This window comes from Nipponia nippon, unplaced genomic scaffold, assembly GCF_047370975.1.
Source record: "Nipponia nippon isolate SJK-2023a ecotype South Korea unplaced genomic scaffold, ASM4737097v1 scaffold_5, whole genome shotgun sequence".
In the NCBI taxonomy this organism is placed as follows: domain Eukaryota; kingdom Metazoa; phylum Chordata; class Aves; order Pelecaniformes; family Threskiornithidae; genus Nipponia; species Nipponia nippon.
Genome location: NW_028262369.1, coordinates 14517284 through 14545242, shown reverse-complemented (window position 1 = coordinate 14545242; position 27959 = coordinate 14517284). Strand labels below are relative to the sequence as shown.

At 40.4% G+C, this 27959-nt stretch overlaps 1 protein-coding gene across 9 annotated transcripts; it reads right to left on the bottom strand.

Moving 5' to 3' along the window:
* Positions 1 to 385: 385 nt before the first annotated feature.
* Positions 386 to 27959, bottom strand: WIPI2 (WD repeat domain, phosphoinositide interacting 2). 9 transcript variants are annotated; one of them, XM_087730734.1, is made up of 13 exons: positions 27697 to 27959; positions 20144 to 20205; positions 18790 to 18872; positions 13982 to 14151; positions 12607 to 12703; positions 11945 to 12042; positions 11402 to 11494; positions 10545 to 10615; positions 9504 to 9611; positions 8587 to 8751; positions 7480 to 7587; positions 6166 to 6296; positions 386 to 5332 (listed from the first exon to the last, which is right to left on the bottom strand). In XM_087730734.1, the coding sequence occupies exons 5-13, from the start codon at positions 12650 to 12652 to the stop codon at positions 5220 to 5222; spliced, it is 933 nt and encodes a 310-aa protein (XP_087586860.1). In that variant the 5' UTR covers positions 12653 to 12703; positions 13982 to 14151; positions 18790 to 18872; positions 20144 to 20205; positions 27697 to 27959; the 3' UTR covers positions 386 to 5219. The 9 variants fall into 9 exon arrangements, with proteins under 9 accessions (XP_087586860.1, XP_087586852.1, XP_087586854.1 ...); XM_087730726.1 differs by lacking the exon at positions 27697 to 27959 and adding an exon at positions 26420 to 26479; XM_087730728.1 differs by lacking the exon at positions 20144 to 20205 and having other exon boundaries at positions 27697 to 27914.

Here is a 27959-nt window from a genome sequence, read left to right as displayed (position 1 = left end):
AGTGAGCAGGGTGCGTATTTGAAAGCACCGCTTCAGATGCGACCCGTAAAAGAAAGAATAAAAGGAAGTTATCTAAACTCACCTGAGAAGCAGGAGAAAAATGCCTGAGTGCAAGTCCCGAGAAGAGCAGCTTTAAGGAACAAGAGGGGAAAATTACATTTGCAAGCAAAATGCGCCAGTAGAAACTCAGCTTGTCCTTTCCCAGTCCCTGCAAAACCCAAGCTGACGGTGTCTTTCGAGAGCAGCTACAAAGCACAGCTAGGACTGAGGGCTTGTTACTGCTTGCGTTTTGGTCCGGGCCACAGAGGACAGAGCACACGTAGCGTCACCCTGATCTTATCCGGCCCCATTTCCAAGCAGCAAACAAAAGGAAGAAGACACAGAATACTTATCACAACACAGATTTAATTTCTTAGGCAGTTATAAAATTACAAAGAGCGATGGGCTAGCGGTGAGAGCCAGACACTTGGTGAGGTGGAATGTTAGACAAGTTTTCCCGCTTATCGACACAGATATTGAACAGAGTAAGCGAGCACTGCAGGATGCAGGTTTTTTTCCAGGTGAGGAAGCAAATGCAAGAGCAAATAGATCCAGGTAGACAAAGGGTTGACCAACGCCCCATAGAAACCCAGAGCTACAGGTTCGGGAACAACTCCCCACTCCTGAGAAACGAGTCGGACACATGCAAAGGCAGCGCAGGGGGAGTCAGCGTACAGATCGCTGCAGCCGCATGGTCAAAGCCACGGCACCGAGACATCTGTAATGAGCACAACTGTAGCTATTTGCAAGCCAGGATAAAAACTTCTTGTCGGTTATTTTCAGTGCAGCGCAAGATGAGATTTGCCAATTTGAAGTGCGTTAAAATGAAGGTATGGTATGCTTAGAAAATAGGAATTTGCTAAATTCCTTTGGTTGTGCAACTGGAATTTGAGAGGATTTATTTACAGTCAGAGCCATGCTTTCTTCATTGTAAGCCTTTCACAGTGCAGCACAGATTCCAGAAAAACAAAGGCCTGCTCTGCACATGTGGAGAAGACACTCAGCCTCGCTCTCAGACCTTAACAGGTTAAATCAAGGCGACTGTTAGCCAGGACAGCTGGAGCACAGAATAAAACTTTCCAAGTCTCTGCAACGATTAATCCCCACCAATGCTTTGGACAAAGACTCCTGTTGCTCTGCAAAGAGCAGCGGAGCATCTGCATACGCAAGTGGTATACTGAACAGCTCAGCAACCTACAGGGAAAGAAATTCTACTGTCTTACTGGATATTGCTTTGTTGCTAATGCCATTATTAGCGCCAAGAAAGGACAGTATGGGATGTAACATGAAGAGTGCTCTGCTGATCATCATCTTCGGGCTCTAAGCTAACCTACTTATCAAGCTGGTGGCTCTTCATTTCGTTCCTCCCTTTTTACTATTACACATAGGTCAGATGCAAGTTTCCTCTGTGGAGACACCTGTCAGTGTATTAAAAGCCTTCTCGGGTATTTATTTGCATTCAGGCATGCCTGAAAAGCTGCCACCTCTACTCCCACCCTCTGTAGAAACAGGCCCAAGAAACTCGCTTGCATAGGACCTGAAGCAGCAAGGCACGCGCACACATCTGATCCCAGAGGGAGCACTCACACAAATGTCTTGCTGAACAGGGCCTCAGAAAAAAAAAAAAAAGCTTTTACTAACTTCTTTAGGCTTTTTACTTCCTCCTCCTCCTCTGCGAGGCCCAGCCTTTTAACTGCTAGATTTGTATCTATCACTTGTATTTTGGAAACAGTGACATAAGAAGAGTCCAGAGCAGATAAAAGCTTTCTGCCTCAGAACTAGATATACAAAGTAGGGTAAACAGACAGATGTTGAGACAGCAGTGAGTATGTACACTCACTACCTATTTGCACATCAAGAGAAACAGCTCGTTCCCAACAGTAGGCACTGGGAACAGATCCCACTGCAATCTAAGACCTGAGTTTAGGATTCCGAGTTTAAGTGTTTCCCCTTCCCCAGCTTTGGTTCAGTTGTCTATCTTAGCCCCCAACCCTCTAAGGAGTTAAAAAAAGCTATCAGGAAGTGCAGTCTGTACCTAGGAAGAGACACACTGTCACAGAACAAACACTGTCCTTCCAGGAAAGTCAGTCTAAAACGAGAGGGGCTGTACAGGTGTTCCCATACCGTATGACTAGAAGGCCACGGCCGCAGCACAGGGCTAGAGCCTTCTTGGCGTACCATGGGGAATCCAGGGCTGCTAGACCATCAGAATAGAAATATTTAGACACCACCTGATCCACAGAGTATAACAGTGCAATCATATGCTCCACAATTAGGTGAGGATGCAGCTGCAAACAGCATTTCTGGTATGTTTAAGAAAAAAAAACAAAACAAAAAACAAACCATCTTTGTGCCACTGGGATGAAACCCCAACATGAAAGGCTTCTAACTTTGGTAGCATACCACAACAGGGTGGTTACTGAGGGCCTAAGGCCATCAGAGGAAAATGATACTAATCATATTTTATCTGAGAAACAGTTTATATCCTCATGCAATGAACTTAAGACAAACTACTGTCACCACTCTTAAATCCACTGTCAGTGGGGACCAGAAACCACCTGCTCCACCCTACTAGCTCCATGCTGGTCACTAACCCTGCAATATTAATACTTTGGCTCTCTAAAAAGATTTTCCCAGTTAAAACAACAAAGACAGATACTTTAACTGGCCTCCAGCTTCTACTTAAGAGTGAACCACACAGGGCATAGCGAGTCAACAGTCAGTCTGTGGCTCAGGAGTAGGAGCATACTACAGCATATGGAAGACAAATATAGTGAATATAGGATCTCCAACTCACCTGTGGAAGATAAGGTGTATAAGTTAAGAAGGGAGTAAAATTCATACAATAAATGTTCTCAATTTCTAGCAGTAAAAGTTAGTAAGATATACCCTTTAATGTAATTACTATGTAACATGGTCTTTGTTACACTCAGGAGTTGTAAAACTTGTGTGCTTAGCAGATTTGTGTTGCTTATGTGTGTTTACTGCTAACTCTACTTGTGGAGTCTACGCCAAGCCTCCAAGTATGTTATCAGGAATGTTACCAGCTTTAGTCTGGAATGAGCAGACATCTGACAGCTCCTGGGCGGTTCAGTTTGCCAGCAAAGCTCATTGAGCTTATATTTACTTCCAGACTTGTATTTTACTCTGCAGTTATGAGCTCCACAGCAAAGCTGATAGCACTTGCAGTAAAAAAATAATTCCAGACCATGGAATTTAGTTGTCAGCCAGAGCTTAAAGTCAAGAGACTAAGCAGGATTTCAGCACAGCTCAGTGGTTTCCTTTGAACGTGCTGGGTTCTGGAGAGGACACCACAAGCCACTCCAGCCAACCACTTAGGATAGTCAAGGGTTTTCAGTGAATAAACAAGCTGATCCCTTCTCTTCCACATGTGCTCGGGTAAGAACATCTTCCACATACACGGACTAACAGTAGCCTTACTGATACAGGCAGCTCTCTTGGCAGGGGCTACCACCATCTTCTGCACTTTCAGAGGAAGGGGAAGCCCACCTGCCCACACAGGGCTGTGGGGACAAAGAGCGCTGCCTGCTATTGCTTGAGAGAAGACTTGTTAACAGTACCAAATCCTAAAAGCACATCACTGTCTAGTTGTGGTAGGGAGTTCACACCTAGCTGGAATACTCAGCTTCTGTCCTCCTCTCAAGATCTGCAATTTCCTTGCCTGTTTTTATTTTTATTCCTCTGCAAGCAGTCAGTGAGGGAAAGGAAGCAACCCACATCGCTACACAAAAGGCAAAGCAGGCGGCTCATTTTGGCAAAGGAAAGTAATACTCACCAAGTACTTTGTTAATTACTTGCTCACTAACTGTTATCCAAGACTTAAGAGAAGGCACATTACAACCCTAAAAATAGTCTGCAGCACTGCCCAGCCTTGGAAAGCCCTAGCCAGGGTCAGGGCAGTTAAGGATTTATTCCAAAACTGCCAAAGAGACAACCAGTCCTTGGAGTGTATCACAAGAGGTACTCTGATGAAAGGGGAAATAGAAAAATAAAAATAATTAAAAAAGTACTGTTCTCCAGCAGAAAAGAACCCAGAAGAAAATTAACCTTTCAAAATCATTTCTATTTACATCAGTATCTCGGGGAAAAAAAAAAAATTATGAACCTTCACTATTAGAGCAGTACACTCAGCCCCAGAGTGAAGAAGCAAGAATCGAGAGCTATGCCTTCCAGCTGAAAACCTTAAGGCTGTTTAAAGAGTGGGGCTGCCATACTCTACAGGGACTTCCATCCAGCCTGATAGAATCCTTGCTTCGGATAATTTAAAAAACTATAAAAAAAGGTTATTGCTACTCTGCCAAGGAAATAAGACAATCTACAGGAGAGAAAGAAAGTGCATTCCAAGTCTTCTCTAAAAAAACCAACAAGCTTCTTGGCTCCTATGGGCTATAGACACCCAAGTACAAAAGGTGTACAAACAAGAGTCTCTAGCAATTCCTCCTTCATTCTAGCTTTCTTCCTGCAGCAATTCCTTTTCTTCCCTGTCAAGGCACTTTCTATTTTCTATATCCTTACGCAGGGAAACACTTCCAGTTTTCCATCCCAAAAAACAGAACAGTCCCACAAATACACAACATTTAGAAGGAATTTTAATTAACAAAATGGTCCAGGAAAGGGGAGGGAGAACCCAAAAAAACCAGGCCATTGCATTTGAAAGGTTGCATGTCAGTCACTAGGTATGCCTGCAAGCCCATGCACAGGAAACCATTTGGACCTTTGTCAGTGCAGAACTAGTCTCAGCTTCCAGAACCACTTCTCTACTCCTTCCTTATATAAGCTAAATATTATATACATATATAAAAAAAATACAAACTTGGGTTTGTTATAAAGTGGCTTCTCTCTCTCCCCCTCCTATGCTTGCTTGGCACATGAACGCATGCAAAGCTAGTAGGCTCTCAGGGCTGCACAAACAGCAGGTTTTGGCAACAAAAAAAATAAACACAGCTAAAATAGATAAGCAAGATTAAAAGCCACTGAATTGAAAACCATATATTTTTCCAATTGTATAGAATTAGAACTACAGCTACGACTTAAAACTGTAAGAGTCTGTCATCCTCTCTCCCAACTCATGTCAAAGTTCATAGCAGCATAACACGAGATTCCTCAAGAAACATCAAGCCAGTGTTCTCTGCTTCAGAAGTGAGTTCACAGGTCAAAGTTTAGTCTGTCCGAAGGATCATGGGAGGATGCTCACTGTCTTCGTCCAATCTAAGTGAGTTGGTTTCATCTTCCAGGCAAACTCCACCCACAGCACCCAGGTCATCTGTATAGGCTGGAGAGAAAGGAACAAGTAGTTGGGGGATCAGCAGCACAAACTAAGGCTTGGATCCAAAGTGAATGATTAGAGCTGAAGTACCAGACATTACTTGCAACAGTTTCACTGCCACCCTATGTTTGCTTTTATCGTGACCGTGTTTCTCCAAGCCAAGAGCAGTTTATGATCAAAATTCAACCACTCCGCATGTGCACACCGTGTACTTGTGCTTTGGGCAGGCTGATGTTTTTCTTAATCTCCACCCATGCATTACAGCTGCAACTGCAGTATTGATGCTATACATGCAGACTGTCCTTCCTCTGCAGTTGAAGCACTGACCTGAGCGCCATACAGAGATGGTAGAAGCTCCACTCAGAGAGCTGCAGCATTAACCAAATGCTCACCCTCTCAATTTAACAGAGCAGCAAATCAGGCTAAAAGGTCACTGTTCCCATAAAGGAATGACAGGAGCATTTATAAACCTTGTTAAAAGAAATAAGGGGGGGGGCATGCTATAATTCAGATGCTTTGCATGAGGTCTGGATGCAGAACTCCTGTACGAAATAACTGAGATGCCCTAACACAAAGAAATTTGGCAAATACTGCACCTATCACTACAGTAATCAACCACAATTCGAGACAATGTTCTACTTAACGTAGCAAAGATGAGCGATCCAGCTACAGGAGGCTACTGTACATCACAAATGCTCTTTTCCTACTGCTCACCAATGCTCCACATCACACCCGCAGTTACGAAAAGCTCAGTGTTGAAGCAGACGAGCTCACAAAGCCATCTAGCATGAAGCAATACGCAGAGGTGCTCTCTGCTCCATTTCCAGCCTTCTTCTTACCATGCCTTGTGGGTGAGGAAGGCACATATGTACCTTTAGTCACAGCGGCACTGTATGTCTGCGCTACCAACGGCCGGTCATGGGATGCAGACTCTAGAATTTCGTTGGCTGGCTCCATGCTGCCATCAAGCCTACCAAGCAGAGAGAGGTTAGCTGGAGAGGTGATCTGCCTGGGCGTAACACAGCTTTAGTTCACAGCTACAGAAGGATATCTCATTAGACGTGCAACAATGACACATATACACATGCAACAGGAGGAACTCGGTCCCTCCATTCCAGAGGACTGTTAAGAAGGCATCTGACAACACTTTGTATTTAGCACTGAAGACATCAGCAACATGGCATCAGAATCTAAATCCTAGTAGCTGATGCTACCAAAAGAGACTCAAAACAAGAGTGCATGATTAAAAAAACCCCAGCCATTCCAATCAGAAATATTACAGATTTTCTCTTGGGCTCTGTCCACAACAGAAGCTGTTGCTTCATACACATATACTACAAAACCCTCTGGCGAAGGTATTGGAGCATTTCAGAGATTAAGAACTTGATAAAAGCTTCCCTCAGACTTCATCTACAAGTGAAACCAGAGGTCATACCTTAAAACGTTCAGATAAAGGCATGATTTTTGACCAGTATTAAGATTGACCAAAGCTGCAAACGTGAATTATCATTGTGAGTTACTGGCTTTAATTCTACGATTGATCACATGAATAATATCTATCTTACCGTATATTACCGTAGCTTTTCCTCCCAAACCTTATTAAAAAAAAAAAACACCACCACCTTGCCATATTTTCCTTAAGCGTTCTACAGTACTGCTACAGAACATTAGTTGGCTGGCCTATATGCAAGAAAGTTTAATAAGGACACTGGTAGAGAGAGAATACAGCAGATTTTGAAGGCCAGATTCCCCTCTGTGAAGTCAGAGTAACATCTCTTTCTCATCTCTGTAACCGCTTAATTTATTGATGAAGAAGATGGTGTCAGACGTTTCAAGTTCTTGGTTAAGTAACTCAACTCAAACTGCCAAGGAAGAGGAAACAGGATCATAGAGCTAACAGCGATTGATCCTTCACCGCAATCGGACAGTGTTAAGTTTCTGCTGGTAAAGTGACGCTTTGTGTAGTAGATACTAGGAAGGCAGGCACAGGGGGATTCTGAAGTTACTCATTCATGTCAGAGGTCTGGAAAAAGATCAGTTTAAAGAAATCAGCGGTTCTAAGTTGAACTTTTCCAGAACAGAATGAAGTTTAAGAACAAACTGGATTTTGTGAAAAAATAAGATAGAACAGTCCTCAGCTAATGTGGACTTACTTGTGCTGCTTCATTAGTGTGCACTCTCCTCCTTCTTGGGGGTCTAGGTTGTACATGTAGAGATACCCATCAGCAGCTCCCACCAATAAACGAGGGATCTTCTGGATTCTAGAAAGGTTTAGAGGAGAGCAACAGATTAATAAGAATTTAAATTTTGTATCAGCACATGCTCCTCCCCTCCCATGATTTTAAGCCATTGTTTCCCACACTCTTGCTTCTAGACAGGGAACACTTAACAGTTAGACAGAGCACCTAGGAAAGAACTGTGTGTAAAAAAAAAAGTAAGGCATAACCACATTTTGGGGCTAATGGGATGCCACAGGAATCAGGTAACTTATGTATAACCCAGTAAAACAGATGCAGAAGCTACCATCCTGTTATCAAGCTTTGCGCAACTTCAGAGACAAATATTCTAACGGGAAGCATTTACTTACTTCAGAAATGTTACAAGGCATAATTATTGCTTAAAGGGTGCTTTGAGATCAGAGAAGTGAGAGTACACACACGAAGTCAATTTAGCATAAAAACTATAAAACCCTCACAAAATAAGTTTACTACTGCTCAGCTTATTGCTTTGGTAGCTGTGCCAAATGGGACCTGCCTTTGGTGAAGACCCAATAAACATTAGATTTAGTCCTCAAAATTAACTTTAATGAATGCTATGCTGTTTTAGAGACAAGAATAATACAAACTTGCTTTCAAAGACTTCTTTAATGCTTAGTCTGGATTGCCTAATTTTGCAATTCACCAACACAACATACAGTATCACTTCCCCTAGCACTAATGGAAGCAAATGCCATAAGCCCATGGGTCTGTTCTCAACATTCTTCTTTCAAAATTAAAAGACATCTTTAAACAACATTTAGAAATAGTCTGTTCTCATCCAAATATTACACCTTTCCCTCCTCCCCTCACAGGACTGAGGTGTTACCTCTAACACATTGCTCTTAAACTGGAAGAGGCTTTGAAATGATTACAGGTGATCCATTGCTCTGCGTACCACCCGCTCTGCTGGAGACGAGGTTATGTTCTATAGCGTCAGCCTCTCTGTAGCCCAACGTGGCAACCCAGCGGGGTGGTGAATGCGGGCTCAATTTCATTACTCACGTGGCAAGTGCACAGATGTTTTTGTGCCCACAGAACGGCAGGCGGACTGTAGCAAAGGCTCTACCCTGGTTGAACATTTCTGTTACTTGAGAGGGCAGATAGCTTGTTGAGGCCATCAGCACTTTTCCAAAGTAACCTGTCCAGGTTGTAGGCTCTTCCTGAGGTCTACAAGTCAGAAGAAAAACATGATTAACTTTGCCTTTGCATTAGAAAGGTGTGTAAACACTTTGAAACGTCTTTTTATTTTTAAAGATATTAAGCAGCTATTTGTTTCTCTTCAGAAATAATTAGCACCCTTGACAACTCTAATGCACTCCATTCATGCTACAGGGCACAATGTGTCCCACAATATCCTCAGCCTGTTATTTAAACATGTTTGATTGTAAACTGATACTTCTGCTTATAAAACTGCATTTCATAAGGTTCATTATACAAGAGCAAGATCTACTGGAAAGTGCTATATTTCAAGATTTTATTCACCTGTTTATCACTAAGCAAATCAGTGTTTCCAACAACCTCCACAGAAATGTAAGACTATCCTCTCAAATCATAAATAGGAACATTTTACAACTTGGTGCCTTTTGAAGGCCTATAGGCAGCTGGAAGGCATTACTGAGATAGCTCTTCCCATACGGATGTCAGAAGAGGTAAAACAAGTGTAACTGAAAAATATTAAAACTGCTCCACATTCCTCTGCCAAGGATGGCCAATTTCTCTTCAGCAGAAATACCTTTTCTATTCACTGGGAGAACAGTACACAGCTCAGCTACAGTTGCTAATTCTTAAGAGACTTATGCCCTTTACTCTACAGAAGTGTTCAAAAGAAGTCCGTCCACACTTTGGAGAACTCATCCTGTTGAATATAACCAATTTTAAAGCCTTTTCCTTGAAAAATCTGAGGCACCTCTGAAACCTACTTTTCTTTCACAGTCTCAAGTTTGAAGATATGCACCGTCTCTGTGTTACTGGATGCAGACAGAAACATGCCATCCATGCTGAAAGCCAATGAACAGATGCTCACACACCTGGGGGTGGGGAAAGAGAAAGGAAAAACAATCAAGCATTATTTTTGACATTCTAGTACTGTACCAATCAGTGTAAGAAGAAAGCTAGTGTTAACTAACTCATGGGAACTGACTTTGAGAATGTTACTTTGCCATTTCGGTAGGCAGGATGTGTCTTTCTGCACATTCACCACTAAGGAGCTCCACAATGTTCACATGAGCTGTACTGCAAAAGCTGGGAGGAACAGTGACTGCATGGTGGACTCACCTGCTCTTCTTCTCCTGTCAGTGATTGCAGGTGATGTGCAATTAAGCCAAAGTATTTAGTTTAATTAATAATTAGGCAGATTTCTCAGTCACCATTGCTTTGCAAATAAGAAAAAAGAACATTTCCATAATAAGCATTCTGAATTCTCTGATACCTTCTTAAAGCACTTCAAAAGCAAGATCCCCATTAATGATGTTCAACTCTGATGTATACCAGATATGGGGGTCAACTAGTAACAATCTGAACTCAGTCTTACCTCTGTATAAAGTACAGTAGAACTACAGAGTTACTACTACCACAAATTATAGTACCATTTCACAATAGCTACCAATGATCACAGCACTAGAAGGATTTAGAAGAGAGTGAGAATATTAGATGTACTGTCTCCAATTGCCGTAAGAATACAATATATCTTACAACAGGTGACCCACTTTAAACAAGTTCCCTCACCAATAAATTTTTAAAAGGCAAGAGGGAGTACAATTCTGACAAGGTTGATTTGTAGAATAGTCAAGTCCAAAGGAGTGAAATTGGAAGACATTCAAGCTGAAACTGTTATAAGTGTACAGGCAGGGATGAATGAAGATGAAAATAGGCAAAAATCAGGATGTCAGCTCAACTGCAGAAGATAATGGAGTTCTACTGTAAGGAATAAGCTTCAGATAATTAGCCCAGATGAACTTTACCTCTTCACTCCCCTTCGGAATTCAAAGAGTTTCTGTCCCTCTGGAATGGAAAACACTCTTATTACCGTCCCCTGTAAAGGAAAAAAAAAAAAAATTTTTTTTCATTTCAAATTCATTCATTGTGTTTTAGCTCTAGTGAGCAGAGAACAACTACAAGCAGCAAACCATTTGGCTGTTAAGTCATTGCCATTGATGCACACCACATACTAGCATGAAATATTTATGGAGCTTGTTCGTAGGATGTGTTTGAAGAGTAGAGAAACAACAAGAGGTGGGAGCTACTAATGTAGAGAACAAGCTATGCATGAAGAACAGCCCTTCTTATCATATTTGATCATGAAAATGACCACACTAGACAAGCACCACAAGCACAGTTACCTTGATGTCTTTGTGCCTTTATCAGATGCAATCAGTTACACCTTTATATTCTAAGCTTATTAATCAAAGAGCAGAGGCTTCAGACTTTTTAATTTATACAATTTAGACAGACAATTTGTCATTGTGTGCCAAAGACTGGCAAGACACTTCTCTCTATTCTGACTTTGTCTTATTTTCATTAGGAAGACAGCATCAAAACAAGACAACTAATTTCTAATCGGTATCCTGCACTAAAGAGAAAACGCTTAGAGGATTGCCCTGATTACAGGCAGATTAAAATGTCTTTATTTAAATAACTTTATTATCCAGCATTTCACAGCATGGAAATTGTGTCAAATATCATTAACAGTTCTTAACTTAGATTTGCCATTCTTTTTGGCACTTGCGCATGCAATTGTGCAAGCTTAAATTTACTTAAAATACTTAGAAACAAATTTCATTTTTATCAGTGTCGGCAAGTCAATAAAAAGCCACCTTACCTTTTCTGATGCAGTGGCAAGTTTAGTACCACTTGCGTCAAATGCCAAAGCAGCCAAGGGACTATCATGAGCTGGGATCATATTAGCAGCTCTCTGCAGGAGTGAATCAATAAAATATAGCCTTAGTACAGTACAGGTTAAAAGCTGCATGTTCGCAGCTTAAGACCACATATTTAAGAGCGTTCAAGGCAAATATCAGTCTTACTTTATGGACAACAGCTTCAATATTTGTTTCAGTAACTGCTAAGTACATAAAATTATCACTGAAGCGTGTGCATAGAGAGTACAAGCAGTATAAGGATACTTAAAAGACAATTCAAATAGAAATTACTTTGCTACACCGGTTTGCCCAACTCTACTCAAATCTAATATTAGCATCTGTATTTTCTTTGCTGACGTTCTGTGAAGCCTAGCTATAAGAGAGACTGCAAACTAACACAGAGGAACCTAACTCAGTGTCTAGTAATTCCTCTCTGAGCAAGTTACATTATTTCCAAAAACTACATCTTTGGAAGCGGAAACAGCATCCACAAAGATCCTTACCAGATTGATGGTGTCAAAGACTTGTACTTCTCCAATAGTTGCACTTCCTGGATAGGCCAGGTAGCAGTTATCATTGTTTATTGATAAAGCACACAGCCCTAAGAAGGGATACAGAAACAGAATTAGAAAAAGGTAAATTCCAAGACTTCTGCAGCAAAACTTTCCGATTCTGCATTTGAATATTACAAAGATAACTCAAGTTATCCTCACAAGGTATCAAGAGAACAAGGATGCGTAATCTCAGAGTCAACCTGCAACATGTTCAATTATTTAACGTAAGTAGAAAAGGAAGAATACCAAGAGCGACAATAACTGATTAAGCAGTTGAATTTCCCATGTCTGCCATGACTCCTAAAGCACTAACCTGACACCATACCAAGTGCTAGCAAAATCCAGTTTGTATCTCTACTACTTCTTTCTAACATTTCAACACATCTGCTCTAGGAGACTAAAATAGTAGGAAGATGCAGTTTAAGGCAGAGTCGGCTATTTGTTCTCAAAAACCTCACCTGGATTAAATGGGTAGGCTTTAAGACAACACTCATATATTTGTTACTTTTATTTCAAAGCAGAATTAACAATGCTACTCCCTGTAGGAAATGTCATATGTTGACACAGAACGCACTTTTCAGAATTATGCTAGCTTCTAACAACATACTCACCTGCAGGATTGGGAGGTGTCTCCCTGATTGTATGTAATACCTTCATGTCTCGTATGTTGTGTATATAAAGAGACTCTTCCAGACATACTATCAGCCTCTAGACATGGGAAAGAAGACAAAATGCTGATATCAAACTGGAGTTTCTATTAATTTATCAATCCTAAAAAAATTGTATCCAAAAATGCAGTAGGTACCTTCCAATAGAGAAAAAGTTGTACCCACCTGATGGGAAGAAATAAGAGTCTGATAGAAGATACACAAGACACACCTCTTGACAAGGCTTCAACAGCGCAATACTACACTCAGTCACTCGAACTGACCAGTGCACTTGACTTCTCTCAACCATGCTAGTGCAAATTGATTTAAATGAAAATGATTTACATTACTAGTTTAAGCCAGCAAGCCAGAAACCTTCATTTAAAGCTATTTAATTCTTATTCTGTACCTGCCCTTATGTACTCCCCCCTCAAGAGGCCAATTCACATGTGGAAATAATTTTCTGCTTTGGCTAAACAGAAAAAAACATACAAGACTTTTTTAACCATTTATAGAGCCCATTACTTACAATCATTTGTGAGGGGCTTTTTTTTTTTTTCTTTTAAACTTTGATTAAGTTCTTCAACATCTCATTTATACTTTTGTAGACTACATCTGGACAACTAACAAGATGTTGCTCATTTAATGTTATCTCACTATGCCAGAAATCAAATTAGCCACTGTTTCCCTTATGATTTTAAGGAGGAATCCCACCCTCCCACACCTGATTTTTGGGGGCAGGGACAAACACTGAGAAGATTTTCTCCTTCAGATGCCATTCTTTCTACTTTGAATGAACTGGTTGAAGACAGAAAAGTCTGTATTTGCAGAACAGCTTACTAATGATTTAGTAATACAGCAAACTATTGTTCCAGGTACCTAACTCAAAAATTGCACCAGTTCAGTGATTTTTTTTTCTTAGATTTTTTTTTTTAAAGAATTCAGTGAACTGTATTTAAAAACATAAAAAGTTAATAGATAACAACTTGAAGTTTAGGCCTGAACAGAAATTGTCAGTATCACACACTTTCACATTTAAGGTCACAGGATGATTCACACTGGGAGGGACCTCAGGAGGTCTCTAGTCCAACCTCCTACTCAAAGCATGCCCAGCATACTCAGGGCATTTTCCTAAGTAAATACATAAACATAGAATCAAAAATACTTCACCAAATATGAGTATTGAGATGCCATACAGAAGCTACAGTCAGAAAAGTACAAGTTAATTTCAAATAGCAATTCTGTCACCAAAGGACGAGACATCAATCAGCAGAGAAAGTGCCAGAATAAGATCCACAACCCCTTTCCTTGTTTTCACTTAGTCAAAATTACTACTTACCTGTCTATTGAGTTTGACAGCCAAGATGGTGTTGGAGTAACTGTAGTTGCATATCTCTGTCCCCTTCTTAAAGTGACAAACTTTCAGCTTGCGTGGAGCTTTAAGGCTAACTATGGCCACCAGACTACTGGAGAACAGCCTCTCCACAATGCACACATCTTCTGTGTCAGCTGAGGAATCACAATAACGAGGGAAAAATACAGAGGGAGATTTCAGGGAAGAAGAGTGATGCACATCAACAGGAAATACTGTCTAAGAAAATACAGTCTACCACTACAAACATTCTGCCACAACAGCTCACAGGCAAGGTGGGACACAGTGACAGGTTTTTAAAGCAGAAAATGTACAGAATAAATACTGATTTACAAAGATCACCCTGCCCAGGTGTCATGCAAGTTCATGCTTCAGAACAGAGCGTCTACTCCCCCAGATCCAACAGAAAAAAATCCCGAAGATACAAAAAAAAAAAAGAAAACTGTCAAATTCCAGAATCTTACAATCTCTTCTTATCTCTGCAGAAATCTAGGAAAGCAAAGGCTTTTTGGGTTTGGGGTTTTTGTGTGTGTGTGTTTGTTTTTAAAGCTATACTATGCATGGAAGGGTTTTTGATGACCAAAAACCCTGGAGTTTCTGCACACCTGTCCATGAAGAAAGAAAGGTTATTGTACTCAAACAAGCTGGTAAACTCATTTGTACTAAGACTGCTTCAGCCACTGCCTTTTTTTTTTTTTTTTTTTTTTTTTTTTTTTACACATACCATCTTTTACCTGATAGTCCCTAAAAACAGTTTGTACAGGAATTACTGAAGCCCAGCATGTATGCATAGCCATAAAACAGCATTACTTTTGTCATGTGTTCTACTATGGAAGCACTGGAGGAACACAAGTCACTATTCAAAATGTGGGGAAAACAGCAGGAGGGAGGAGAGTCCAGGATCTCTGGCAAAGAAGCACTTTCAGAGCGTTTGATTATAGTACAGTACTGGACCAAGCTGGTAGGAGTCCGAGTCCCACCACCAGTTACCCTGCCACGTGTGCTCTCCCCCCCCCATCTCCTGAAGCTCCCCTCCAAAAGCCCAGAGACACAGTGGACATAGTTTTCACAACAGGAGAAAGCTGGAGAGAGTTTTACCACTCTCTGCAGCTCTCCCACAGCTACCAGCTACAGCTGCCCTTCCATTACAGAACTGAATCAAGAAAAGAAACTTGAGCCTTTGGCCTTGATCCATCGAAACAACCAAACTTTTCAGAAGTCAGTATCTGGATTAGCTCAATGCTTAACACATTCCAAACCATAAAACTACCAGAAAAAAAAAAAAAAAGCGCTTATTTCTGAAGGCTTCTGTTTTGGCCAAGAGACACATTAAACAATTGGCAGTGTTCTCATCACCAATGATGGAAATTCCCTGAAAAAAGTTCTGTCCAACATTCTCAGCATATGACAATGTCATCGCTTTGTGACATGTCTGCTTTGAAAGTGCTTTTTCTGGGCAGTTATTTCAAGAAAAAGAACAGAAAATATTTAATGCTCTACATTCTTTTGAGAGAAATAGCCTCCTTATGGAAAAGGAGCAGGTTTATACTACGCATTTTCAGTATTCAACGCAAGCTAATCAACTTTTATCTAAATCTCTTATTTAATATGGTACTTTTCCAGAGAAGACAAAACAGCTTACAGAGGCTTTGAAAATTCAATTTCCTCACTTCTGCAACAGGGATAATGCATTTTAGCAATGACTTTGTTTTCAAGGAATTGTTCTTCATTTTCCTGATGCCACACACAACACATGAAAAAGAAATACAAAAATCCACTTCAATAAATTTATGCATAGACTTTCAAATGCAGAGGTCCATGTTCCTTGAACCACACTAGTAACAAAAGATTCTCAAATATTTTACAGTACAGGTTATCAGCTTTCCATCTAAGCCTGGAGTTCTTCATAATAATGGCATCCTTTTGCAAGAGTCAGAAGACCAGCACAGAGAGACCCAAAAACCACAGTCTGACTGCTCCCTGCTCCTGGGCGAGCACAGCTTCTTTTCCCATTCAGGGGCAACTGTGTTAAGACACAGCTTCTGGGATTTGTTACTCTCCTAGGCAGAACTGGTATTTCAGAGAAGGAACAGCAGCAGAGATTCACACGGAAAAAGCACTGTCCTATGCTGCACCGATGGGAAGCGTCGGCAGCAGGGAAGGCACACAAGGAAGAGCTCTATCAAGAACTACGCAATCACAGACAGAAGAAAAAATTTTCAACAAGGAAAACATTTAAAAGGTATAGACAATCCTTCAGTCTCACCATAAAAAGACTTACTATAATACAGACAGTTACCTTTAGAGAAAGCCTTTGTGACGGGCTTTTAATTAAATTCACTTGAAAAATACAGGATGCACCTCTGTTCCTTTGTCTTCCACTAACAGGAAGAAGTGATAAAATCTCTTCACAGCTGCCAAGTCATGTATGCTTCCTAATAAGCAACCATTCAAGTAGAGTACCAGGCTATACTGCACATCCTACATCCAGCTGACCTGAATTAATCATATGTTTAGAAGCACTAGCTAAATCCTATAGCAACGCTGTTAATCTAAACCCCATTTTTTTTCCTATTTGTATTTTCTCCTTCACACTACACAAGTGAGCACTACCAGAAACTCAGATTCAAAATACAGGAAGAACAAAAAGAAGAACTGCAAAATGATTTAAATATCAGCAGGGAGGGGAGAACAAGCAAACACATAACTAGATTGGAGTTTCATAAACACAAGCATATAGCATCACAGACAGGAGCTGGTTAGAACCAGCTAGATTATGATCAGCTGTGCTTTTGTTCCATTTTTAATCCAAGAACATGAAGCATGTTATAAGCATTCATTAAGCCTTAAAGCACCCTCCAATCTAATACTTATTTTTACAGGGGGATCAACTGAGCAGGGAGTTAGGCAATTTGTACAGAGTCACAGTAGAAGTCAGTGATGGGAGCAGACAAAGAAACCTCCCATTCTTTTCAGTTGTTCTCTCAAACACAAGACAGCTGGGGCATATTCTGTAGTTTACTTTAGACACCTACACAAGAACTGGCAGATCAATCTTACAGAAGAGAGGAAAGAGTCCTTAGAAGTGCTCACTCAAAACAACACAAAGTCTTTAGACCCACTTAAACTGAATTGGGAGGCAGCAGGCACATGTCTGGGAGGCCTCAAGATACTTTTCCTTGTGGAAAGGAGGTAGCCAATACACAGGAAGCCCTCCACCCTCCATATCAAGTTTTAAACAGGCATGGTTTGCAAGCCCAAGAATGAAAATTATTTAACTGCATACAAAAAATAAAGATCTCAAATATTTAGGTCTGCTGCAGACATGGCATGCCCTATGAGCAGAGGTCAAGACAGGCTGGCTTACACAGGTCAAACCATCAAATTTTCTACTAAATGTTACCTCACATTCTGTGCTCTGTATGGAGTTAACACTCATGGAAGAAAACTTACAATATCACAGAGGTTAAGCCAATACAGGCATCCCAGAACAGTCTGAAGACAAGACTGGAATCAGCAGGTCTAAATTCTAATCCCAGCTACTTTATCAGTTTATTCCAAGATTTTGAGCAAGGCACTTTATCCAATCTGTACTTTTTCTTTCAAGGACTACCTAGAAGCAGTCCTGCAAAGTTCAGTTCCGTCTCTCTCAGTATGTTTATTCAGTGTCTTGTGTAACAGGAGTCATCTTCTCTGAGTCTCCTGGGGTGATACCAGGCCAGATCCTGTAAGTGCCTAACATACTATAGAGGTCAGGTACCTAAACTCAATGGCATAAAATGGAATTCAAGCCACCGATTAACCAGTACAACCAGACCATGACTCAAACAGGCAGATGTAGCTGCAACACAATTTAACCTGACCACAGGTGCCTAATTTGAACCTCACAATTACTTCTCTCCACTGACTGTATATAGAATCAGGCTGTCACCACAGATAATAGGTGATCTGAATCACACACCATTTTCAAACTTAAGATGCCACAGGGTCAGGTCACTTCGGGAACGGAGTCTGAAGAAAACTCTGTTGTGTAGCATGGTACACCAGGATCCTACTATAAATGCTGACATCATAGCTATTCGTACCATCTGTTCACATGGAGTTTACAAGAAAGCAAGGATACTCATGCATAGCATACATAGTTTACTTACTAGCACCTCAAAAAAGGGAAGTCTATGAACTGCTGGCAAAACAGGGGATAGCATTTCTCCCCCAAGCCTCCTTCCATTTCACCTCATATCCTACCTAGCTGTGATCAGTATTTAGAGTTAGGGGAATTTGGATTATTCACCCTTTTGGATGAATAAATCTGCAGCTATCATGTTAAAAAGTATTTTTCTAACAGCAAATATTAGGATTAAAGATAATCAATGCTTTGTTTTCTTATTTGATAAAGGTATATTAGTGGTTGCCTTCCCCAATAGCCAGTATGAAGACCCAAAAGATACTCTCTCACACCAGTGATTTTTTTTTTTATGCCCAGCTGCTACATAACCTGGCTACTGGACACAAAACTAGAAAAGCAAAGAATTCTCCTCATAGCCATTACCAAATTTCACAACATACCGGCTAAATTTAAATACAGAACACTGATAAATAGTTTTACCCTGTCAGCAATCAATTGTTTTGTATTTGTGTGATATTTCATCATACACTTAAGGTTCCTCTTATGTCAATTTCAAACAACCTGTGGAAAAGTAAAACATGTCTTATTCTTCCCAAATTAAGCCAACTGAGGGGATAAAAAAGGAAAAAGAAAAAAAGATGATACTCACTGCATTCATAGATTTGCTCTAACTTGTCCACAGAAGAAAGAGAGAAGAATTTGTAGCCCGATTTACTGCCAACTGCAAGGGATCTGAAAAAGAAACAAGCCAATCAGGAACATAAACTAAATCAGCTGTGATTACCCTTGGACAGATTCTTACCCTATTCTAAAACTGCAGTTGGGTTAGCTCAGTAAGAAAAGCGATAAAAAGCTTGACTGAAAAAGCCATGATAGACACAGATAGCTTTCTCAACTCTGAAAAGGCCAAATAGCTTCAGAATTACCCCAGGTGTGGAATCCTGCTTCACATTTTATGAAATGAGAGTTCACAGCTTAATGTAAGCCTACTGCCCAATTCATATTGGTGATTTCTCCACACAAACTAAAAGCTTTAGTGTGGAGAAAGATGATGACTTGAATAATGTAATGCAAACCAATTACATCATTGCCTCATCATTAGAGGTGACCTCCAAGACCTTTTAAACTGGGCTGTCTGGGGTTGTTTTTTTTTTTTTTGCTCTTTATACTGTAACCTTCCCCAACCACCCCAAAAGAGCTTTCATATTAAAAAAAAAATAAAAAGGAATTAAAGACTGCCAACTCTCATTTTCTCTGGTTTTATCTGATGACATTCTAGCACCTCCAAAGAACATTGTCAGGTCTCAGTTTTACAAATACTCATGCCGAATCTTTGATCAGAGGCGCCCTCTTAAAAATGCTAGTCACTGACGTTAAACAGATTTTAACAATAGTAGAACCTTAAAAGACTGACTACAATCCCTTCTTTCCTCCATTACTCAATTTTCACACTTAGCTCACAGACCATTTAATTGCTTTTCCAGTCAGAGTGAAAGACAGGTCTTAAATTTTAAGCTAGAAAAACCTTTAGGCTTCTCTTGCAGGTCTTTACACATCAAGACAGCAGACAATGGCACATTCTTATTTTCCCCTCCCCATGCGGAGGAGGATTTTATGCCACGGAAAAAGAAAATTAACAGTCAATACACTTGTGCAGAAGTGTATAGTATACTTAGAGTTCATATATTCCTTACTGCTACGACACATGGAGAAAAACTAATTAAATTCCAATAAAATGTATTTTGATATGCCAAACTGTGGCAAGTCATTCAATACAAGGTTCAAACCCAACCCTACCAGTCAGCCTGCCAAAGCGCCCTTCTGAACTCAGCAAGATGATTCTCTACAATTCAGTGCACTAACGGTTAGTTCTGCATTTAGAATACGCCACAGATTCCTAGATTTCTTGCTCTTTCTGTCTTTTCCTCTCATGGCTCCAAAGTGAGCCCTTTTTAAACTTCAAGGTACCCAGAAGATTAAAAATTGCTCCTCAAAGGGCTTACCCTCTGACTTTAAGATCCCAAGCTATAAAATCAACTTCTGTATGACGGTATGACCTTCTCTTCTAGAAGAAAATACAACCGGCACAGTCTGGTTAAGAAATTATATTTGAGAAGGTTTAAACCTTCAAATTAAAATATGCACCATCCAGGCAAGAGAAGTAAGCCTCCCCAGATTCAATAACCAAGATATTAAAAAAAGCATATTAGGCTTAGAGACAGAGAAGCAATTATAAAACAAAATTTTGTTGCTGCTCCTCTAAGTCACCTTAGAAATACTGAATTTAATTTTACTTCAGACAAAATCGGTATGTTCAGCATACTATATCTGATTAGTCACCGAAGATGCTTCAGTGTTTTTCCTCAACTACTTTTGTACAGCTCAATGAAAATCCAAATTCTGTAAAAAAAAATATGAAACTAATTTGGAAAAAAGGTAATGAGTTAGCTTTTCTTAGATCATCTACTGCCTCCCTCAAAAGAAAGTTTAACAAAGAATGACATTAAAACTGTCACTTCACAAAGGTAAACAAGCACTCAACCGAGTTAAAAATAAATGGTCACAAGACTCCTTGCAATATAAACGATCTACAAAAGACATAGGATGATTTCCTCATGGAGAATTCCATATAGCAACTATATGTAAGTGTATTACTAGGCAGAATTGATTCCTGTATTGTACCTACAGCTTTAAATACAGAATATTGCTGTATCACTGTTTTACTGACAGTATCACTAAAACCAGTAAGCAAGACCATCTTTCTTGTTCTACCGACTACCTATACCTCATTTAAATAACCTTTAGACAATGGTGAAAGCAAGTTGTATGCATGATAATCATTACACTGAGCAGAAGCCACAATGAAGAAGCACAGAACGGACCTTTCCATCCATGGTAACTGCTTTTTGTTATTTCTTTCAGGATCAAGGTGATGAAGTCACAAATCATTTGTTTACACAGAAGAGCTTGAGTCAGTATAATTAAACTCATTTCAGTATACAAGCATAACTGCAAAACAACCCATTTTTCTTCTAGAACAACATTCTTGGTTTTGGAGGGCTTGGGTTTGTTTGTTTTTTTTTAAATGTACTCTCAAATTACTTCTTATAAAAAGCCTTTTTCCGATAGTTTCATATGTAATAAGAGAACTCGCTAGGCTGAGTTATACCAGCATAATCATAATGATTTAAATCCCCCATCTTTCCCCGCACCAATATTACACTTAAGCCCTTAAGACACTTGATAGCTACCTAAATGACCAAATCCCACAAAACAAGTATCTAGCCAAAATTACCTCACCTCTGAAAAAATGTGCAACCATATGGGGAAGAAATATGATCAATAAGCCATTCAGCTCTTGCTCAAATAGACAGTGGCCAACAAGAAGCTACTGTAGTTTATTAGAAGCTCCTTTTACAATGTGGTTGTTATGCTTTATCATCACCAATTTTCAGAAGGTGATGAGAGACTGAAATTGAAAATAAAATCAATATCCAAAAAATTGCCTTTTTTCTTCTAACATTATGCTACACAGGTGTTTTTTTAGCTCTATTATGTGTAGCCCCTATTACACACCTTAGGTTGCAGACTTTGAGCTATTTCATCATCAAGGTTGTCTACTCAGTACAAAATGACCAATATAGTAATGATTTATGAAACTATGCTTACCCACTTTTTTCAAAGATAATACTGTACTCTGATCCAAGACTACATGAATCTTGAGAGTATTTTCAAGAGTGGCTGTCATAAATAATTAAAACTAACCTCATCAAGTGAACAGTGTTATGTTTCACACACTCGTTTCGAGATGCTGACATTCACTTTAAGTGCACTCACCTAGAGTGGGAAATCAGCTGGTTCAATCCCTCTGGCTCTTTAGAAACAAGTTTTTTCAGACGGGTGAGAATCATACAGGTTTTCTTTTGCTTCTTTGATATACATACAGAAGGAAGAAAACCAGTTTTTCCCTTTCCGTATCATAGAGGACCTTAACTATTAATCAGAAATATTCTACATTAATCAGGAAGATCCTCCTAAGGGCAGCTCTCAGATTAAAATCAATTGCAGCTGCAGTATAAACACAACTCCAGAAGTCATTACTATTTTAAATAACTGGTTAATTAAACCTACTTTCATTACGATACAGTCTCATTATACTAAAGCTCCACCTCATTTCAAAACCAACGTAAATTTTCAAAGACAAAACATTTTGTGAACAAAGGCTTGCGATGAAGAGGGGGAAAATAATAATAATAAAAGAAAAGAAAAAAAATCAGTGAAATGACATAAGAAAAGAATTACCAAGGAAACTTACTTTGCTTTATTTCCCTCTCCCAAATGTCTGCTGAAACCAAAGTTGTAACATCTTACAGACAGGTCTTAAAAGAAAGGTCAAGAATGACATTATTTTGGACAAGAGCTAAATACAGAAACTCATATGTTCAAAAGATTTATCAGCAACACTCTGACAAACCACAGGAGATTTTCCCATTGTTCTTATATTAAAAGAAAACCAACACAAACTTAAATCTGCTACAGCAAAAGGAGACCACACTTGCTCATCACTTAACATGCAGCAATAGGCTGGGACAGCAGAAAGTTCATAATCCAAGTAAACAACACTACTCTTAGGCCAAATTCCCATCCAAATTGTCACACACCGAGGAAGACTTCCTCCGGTCCAGGTTCATCAGGCAAGCCCACCTCAGCGGCTACCTCCACTGCAACAACAGCAAGTAACATGACATACGACTGCTTCTCTCAGCTATCTTCCCTGAGCATGAGAGCTACGCGATTGCTCTTTCCTTCCTTTTTTTTTTTGGTTTAGCTTTAAAGCCTCCTTGGAATAAAGAACCCTGCTGTCCTCAATGATCACGGGCAAATGACACCTGAACCTAGGAGAAACAAAGGCAGAGGAGTGAATGCTCAGCGCCTAACCCTTGTTCCTCCCACCACAAGCAGTTTACTACAGAGATCCAAACATCACATGGTAAGGGAACTATAATACCACTTCAACATGAAGTATGCTATACAACTTTAGAACTATAAGCATTTGCTCAGAACATAGAAGCAAACTCATTTATTTGGGCAAAAAAGGGCAGAATTAAATCAGAAAGAACAGCTGTATGGACAGATACCTGTCACGTGTAACTCCATACATAAATGAAAGCTGAAACTAAAGAAGACCTTGCAAATAAGGCACACACCAGTGTTTTCATGAGAAACCCAGATGCAAGGCTTCATTTTGTCCTTTCATCAGGAGTCTGTTTTCAAAACTACAGCAACTATTTTGTTTCCAAGTGCTGTCACTTGACTACTTATTTTTAAAAAGGTGTCTAAGACTTCTCTACGGTCCTTTGGGTGGTTTTGGGGTTTTTTGTTTGGTCATCCCCCCCCACCCCGTAAATTGAATCTGAAGACTGTAGAAGTTAATTTTTAAGTTCTTCCAAAGGCATTTCTCCAGGAATATTTGTGTATCAATTTAAAGACTGAAAGTTTTACCTATTTTATATATATATGTAAACTTTCAGAACATGAAGTTGTGCTTTTGGTAAAAAGTTACACACTTCTATTACATTACGCATTTCCCTTATGGGTTTTAAAGCTTGTATGAGTTTGTGAGGCGAGTTTAATTTCTCATAAACATATCTGTGCTCAGTTTTAATAGTTCTCCCAGAAGTAATACAAACAGCTCTTGGGTTTAAGTGGTACATCTTACCAAATATGTATCATTAAAGATTTCCAATTACTAAAACATACCTAGCACCGAGGTCACCTACAAGCTTCTACTCCACGGTTCTGCTAGGATACCTGAATTCTGACCGGTTACTTCAATTTTATCTGCAAGCTAGAGCTTCTGCCTCCCAATCAGAGAATGCCAGTCATGCTGAGTTGTGCAATGATTGATTCTAGGGCTAGGTCCAAAACAAGCATGCTAACACCTTCTGAAAATGACCTTCTCTATGTTTTTATTCAATGGAAACGTATTATATCAAAGAGAACCCACAAACCAACCGCTTCTGCTGCATTATAGGTGGAGTGTTTTCAGGCAGAGTTCCAGTCCCAGCCAATAATTCAAAACTCTCATGTAAATAAAGCTTAGGGCAATATGGAATAAAAAAGCAAGACAACACTTGCAATAACGTAGATACGATGCCAAGAGACACTGCCACTACATACAGCATCCATGAATGAACATTAAAAAAAAAGTTAAGTCTGGGAAAAAAACCCAAAACTAAAAGCAAGATAGAGGATATCTGCTTCAGTCACCAGGGTCTGCAACAACTGTGAAAAGCAACAGCAACTTTCATGTTGACAACATTCTTCCAACTACCAGCAATCCAATTTCCCAAGATTAAAAGCCATCACGAAGCTCATCTCCTTCCTACAGGAGACAATAATTAATTACTGACCCTTCAGAAAGCCTAGGAAAAGTTAGCTTGATACCTATTTTTACCAGCCACAAGTACCATCTTTTCCTCATGCAAGGCAACTGGCTCCGCTGTCTAGGTAAGCAAGACACATTTGAGCATAAGTGGAACTGGCACCTTGTTAAGTTGAAGGTAAAAGCTTTAAATGTAATAACAACAATGCACCCATGTCATTTATTTTCCAGTTTTGTCTGTCAGCGATTTTTCTAATTACTGAAGCACACCTTAAAACATGATGTGAGCTCTACTGACTGGGAAGACGTAAACAAAGCTTGTCTTTCATATACTGGCTGAAAGAACATGCATTTGTTTACCTTACCTGTCTCGTTACCAGTTACTTGTAATATAAGCTGAAAATAAGTAAGCTTTCTGAGGCCCAGCATGGGAAAGTGTAATTCATTCCTACTAAGTTCTTTTCAGCTCTTCTCACCTGGTAAGCAGCGATGATCTAGAAATCTAGAATAGTATACTAATAAACCCAGAGAGCTGACTTCTTGTGTCTCTATTCAAACAAGAAACTAAGAAAGATCACAGGTGGGGAAAAAAGGGGGGAGGGTATATCAAATAAACTTCAGTATAAGGAACTTACACAACCACTAAGTTCTACTCCGTTTAAGAACTAGAATGCAACTTGGTTATTTGGGTCACCTACCCCATCAGACAAGTGTTTTAGTAAGAAGCTGATCGCGAAGACATCTGCAAGACTCACTGTTTTATACTTACTTTTCTTGGAGAGATTTCTTTTGAGACACTATTAGAAAGAAGGGATACTTATTCCGCATCATCCAACCATCTCATTTGTCTCAAGTGGCCTTTTATATTATTCTCATAATTTTGAGACAAAAAAATACCAACAGGAGCCTTTTTCTATTTATGTCATTTCTATAATGGGCATCTGAAAATGCAAAAACATGCCAAGACGACAAGACAGACTTCGTTTCCCAAGACTTTGAATTACAAAGATATATGGGCTGAGTCTGGATCACATAAAAAGATAAACTGAATCATCACCAAAATTCTCTTGTCGCCTAATCTGAAGTCCATATAAAAAAAAAAAATGTATTTTTTTTAAATCTACCTGCACAATGGGCATTAGAATGCTGAAGACCAAAAGCATCAGCTATAGCACAGAAATTGAAGAACGCTTTTGGACAGTTATGAAAATAAAACTGGAAAAGTAGCGAAGTAGCATACGGAGTTGAGGATTAGCAAGAAAGAAATCACTAGCCACTTGTCCCTTTTTTTCCCCATAAACTCAAAGTTAAAAAGGAATCACACTTCACTCTTCCTTGAAGAAAGATGTCAAGGTGTACAAGCCAAAGACCACCTAGATAAGCTTATATTACATTAGCTTTCTTTTTACATCTGTCTTGGGTTTGTTCTCAAGTCAAGCCTGCAGCTCTCTTATTCAGAATAAATTATTCTTGTCACAACTCTGATCTTTTAAATATATACAGCTCTCCGCAAAGCTAAGGTGCAACTGAAAACAGGCAGTTGCTTTAAGGAAGGAGAAATAGTAAAGCTTTTAGATCACCAAGTTGGACAGCACAGTTTAACTTAAAAAGCTATATAATGACCTTTATAAACTGCAAAAGAAAGAGGTGACAGGTTTCCTAGTTATTATGACTTGTTTTATCTACTAATAGGTAAAAAATGGATGGTATCTGAGCAAAACATGCACACATTTTATATGCACAATGACAGAGTGAGCTCTATAAGGTACTTGATGAAAAAAAGTGAAACGTAATTGCAAAAGTCTTTGGCTCGAATCAACGTACAGATAATGATTTACTTACAAATACATAGAAGACTACTGCTCCCTCCCCCATCATTTAGAAAGTTATTTACTGTTAAAGTCTCTTGTCTCAAGTCTATCCAGCTCCACTTGTTCATTTCTTCACCTCCCAAAAAACCTACAAAAGCAAACAGAGTATTTCCTTCTGCAATGTGACCTTTCTCCTCAATCTTGGCAGCCACCATAAATAATCTTCTCATCTTGACAATTCCCATGTGCTACAGTACATGCTGAAGACAGTCAAAGATCTCTCTTGTGAGGATGGACAAATAAGTTGTTAAAAGAAAAAACCACCACCACACACGTGGATTATGCTCTGTGATGCCAACCTGAGATCATTTCCTCTTACTCACTTCCTAAAACAAAACTCCTCCTTTCTCAAGTACAAGTTCTTTCGGTTAGTGGCCCCCAGTTTCACCTCTCAGGTATTTCAGACAGTCGAATCCATCTTTAAAGGATCTTTCGTGCTCCAATTCCAACTATTAAGGATTTCTTACATTTTAAAATATTGCTTTTTAATACCATATATAAAAACTACTCTGCATTAATTAATCTAAGTATACTGCAAGAATTAAATAATTTGCAAGATGTGCAGCATCAACTATCTGACCCTTCTAGAATTGAAACACGAATAAGTGCAATTGCAAGGACTCTGTGAGAAAGGCCTCTTTTTCCAAATCAAAAGCAGCATAGGCTCATAAAAATACCTTTAAGCCTAAGGCATACCGCTTCAACACAGACAGCAGGTGAAAATAAAAAGGCTGTATGAAAAGACAGCCCTAACGAGCTTTTGGATTAAGTCTTTGCACCACCTGGAAGACTTGGGTCTTCACATAATGTGTCTCTCCTAAAAGCTAGACATCATCAAGAAGCAGAACCAGTCCTCTCTCCCTTTCCCAAAGCAACAGCAAGCAATGCCTCCCAAGTGCAAGAAGGAAAAGCTCCCCAGGGCAACAACCTGGGGGAGGGAGAAGGCAATAGCTGCAACCACAGCTCACGCAGCCCATCAGCCCTCTGCTGCCTGTCCCTGCGAGCGGCCCCCCACCCTGCAGCTCCGCACACAAGCCGGAGGGGAGAGGGGGGTCCTTCCCACCCCTCCTCGCTGCAGGGATGAGGGGGGCCCCGGCCCGCTCTGTGGCAGCGAGGGCAGAGGCCGCAGCGGAGCTCCCTGCCGCGGGAAGGGGCGGCACCAGGGCGGAGGGGGGGACCCCGCCGCGTCCCCCGCAACGGCCAAGCCTCCTCAGCGTCCCCCGCAGCTGCCCCCCGGCCGCAGCGCCCGGGTCCCCCGGTCAGGCCGGGCTCCCCCCCAGGCCGGGCGCCGCCCCCTTACGTGTTGTCCTGGTTGAAGTTGGCGAAGAGCAGATGGCCGCTGCCGGCGTCGCCGCTCTGACTGGCCAAGTTCATGGCGGGACGGGCCTCGCCACCCCCGTCCGGCGGGGGAGGAGGGGGAACGCCTCCAGCGGGCAGCGCACCTCAGCCCCGGCGGCCCCGGCCCCCGCCGCGCACCCGCGGCCTCCTCATCCCCGCCGGCCCCTTGTTTACGCTGCGGGCGGCGGAGCGGCGCCGCGCCTGCGCCGGCCCGCCCCCGCCCCC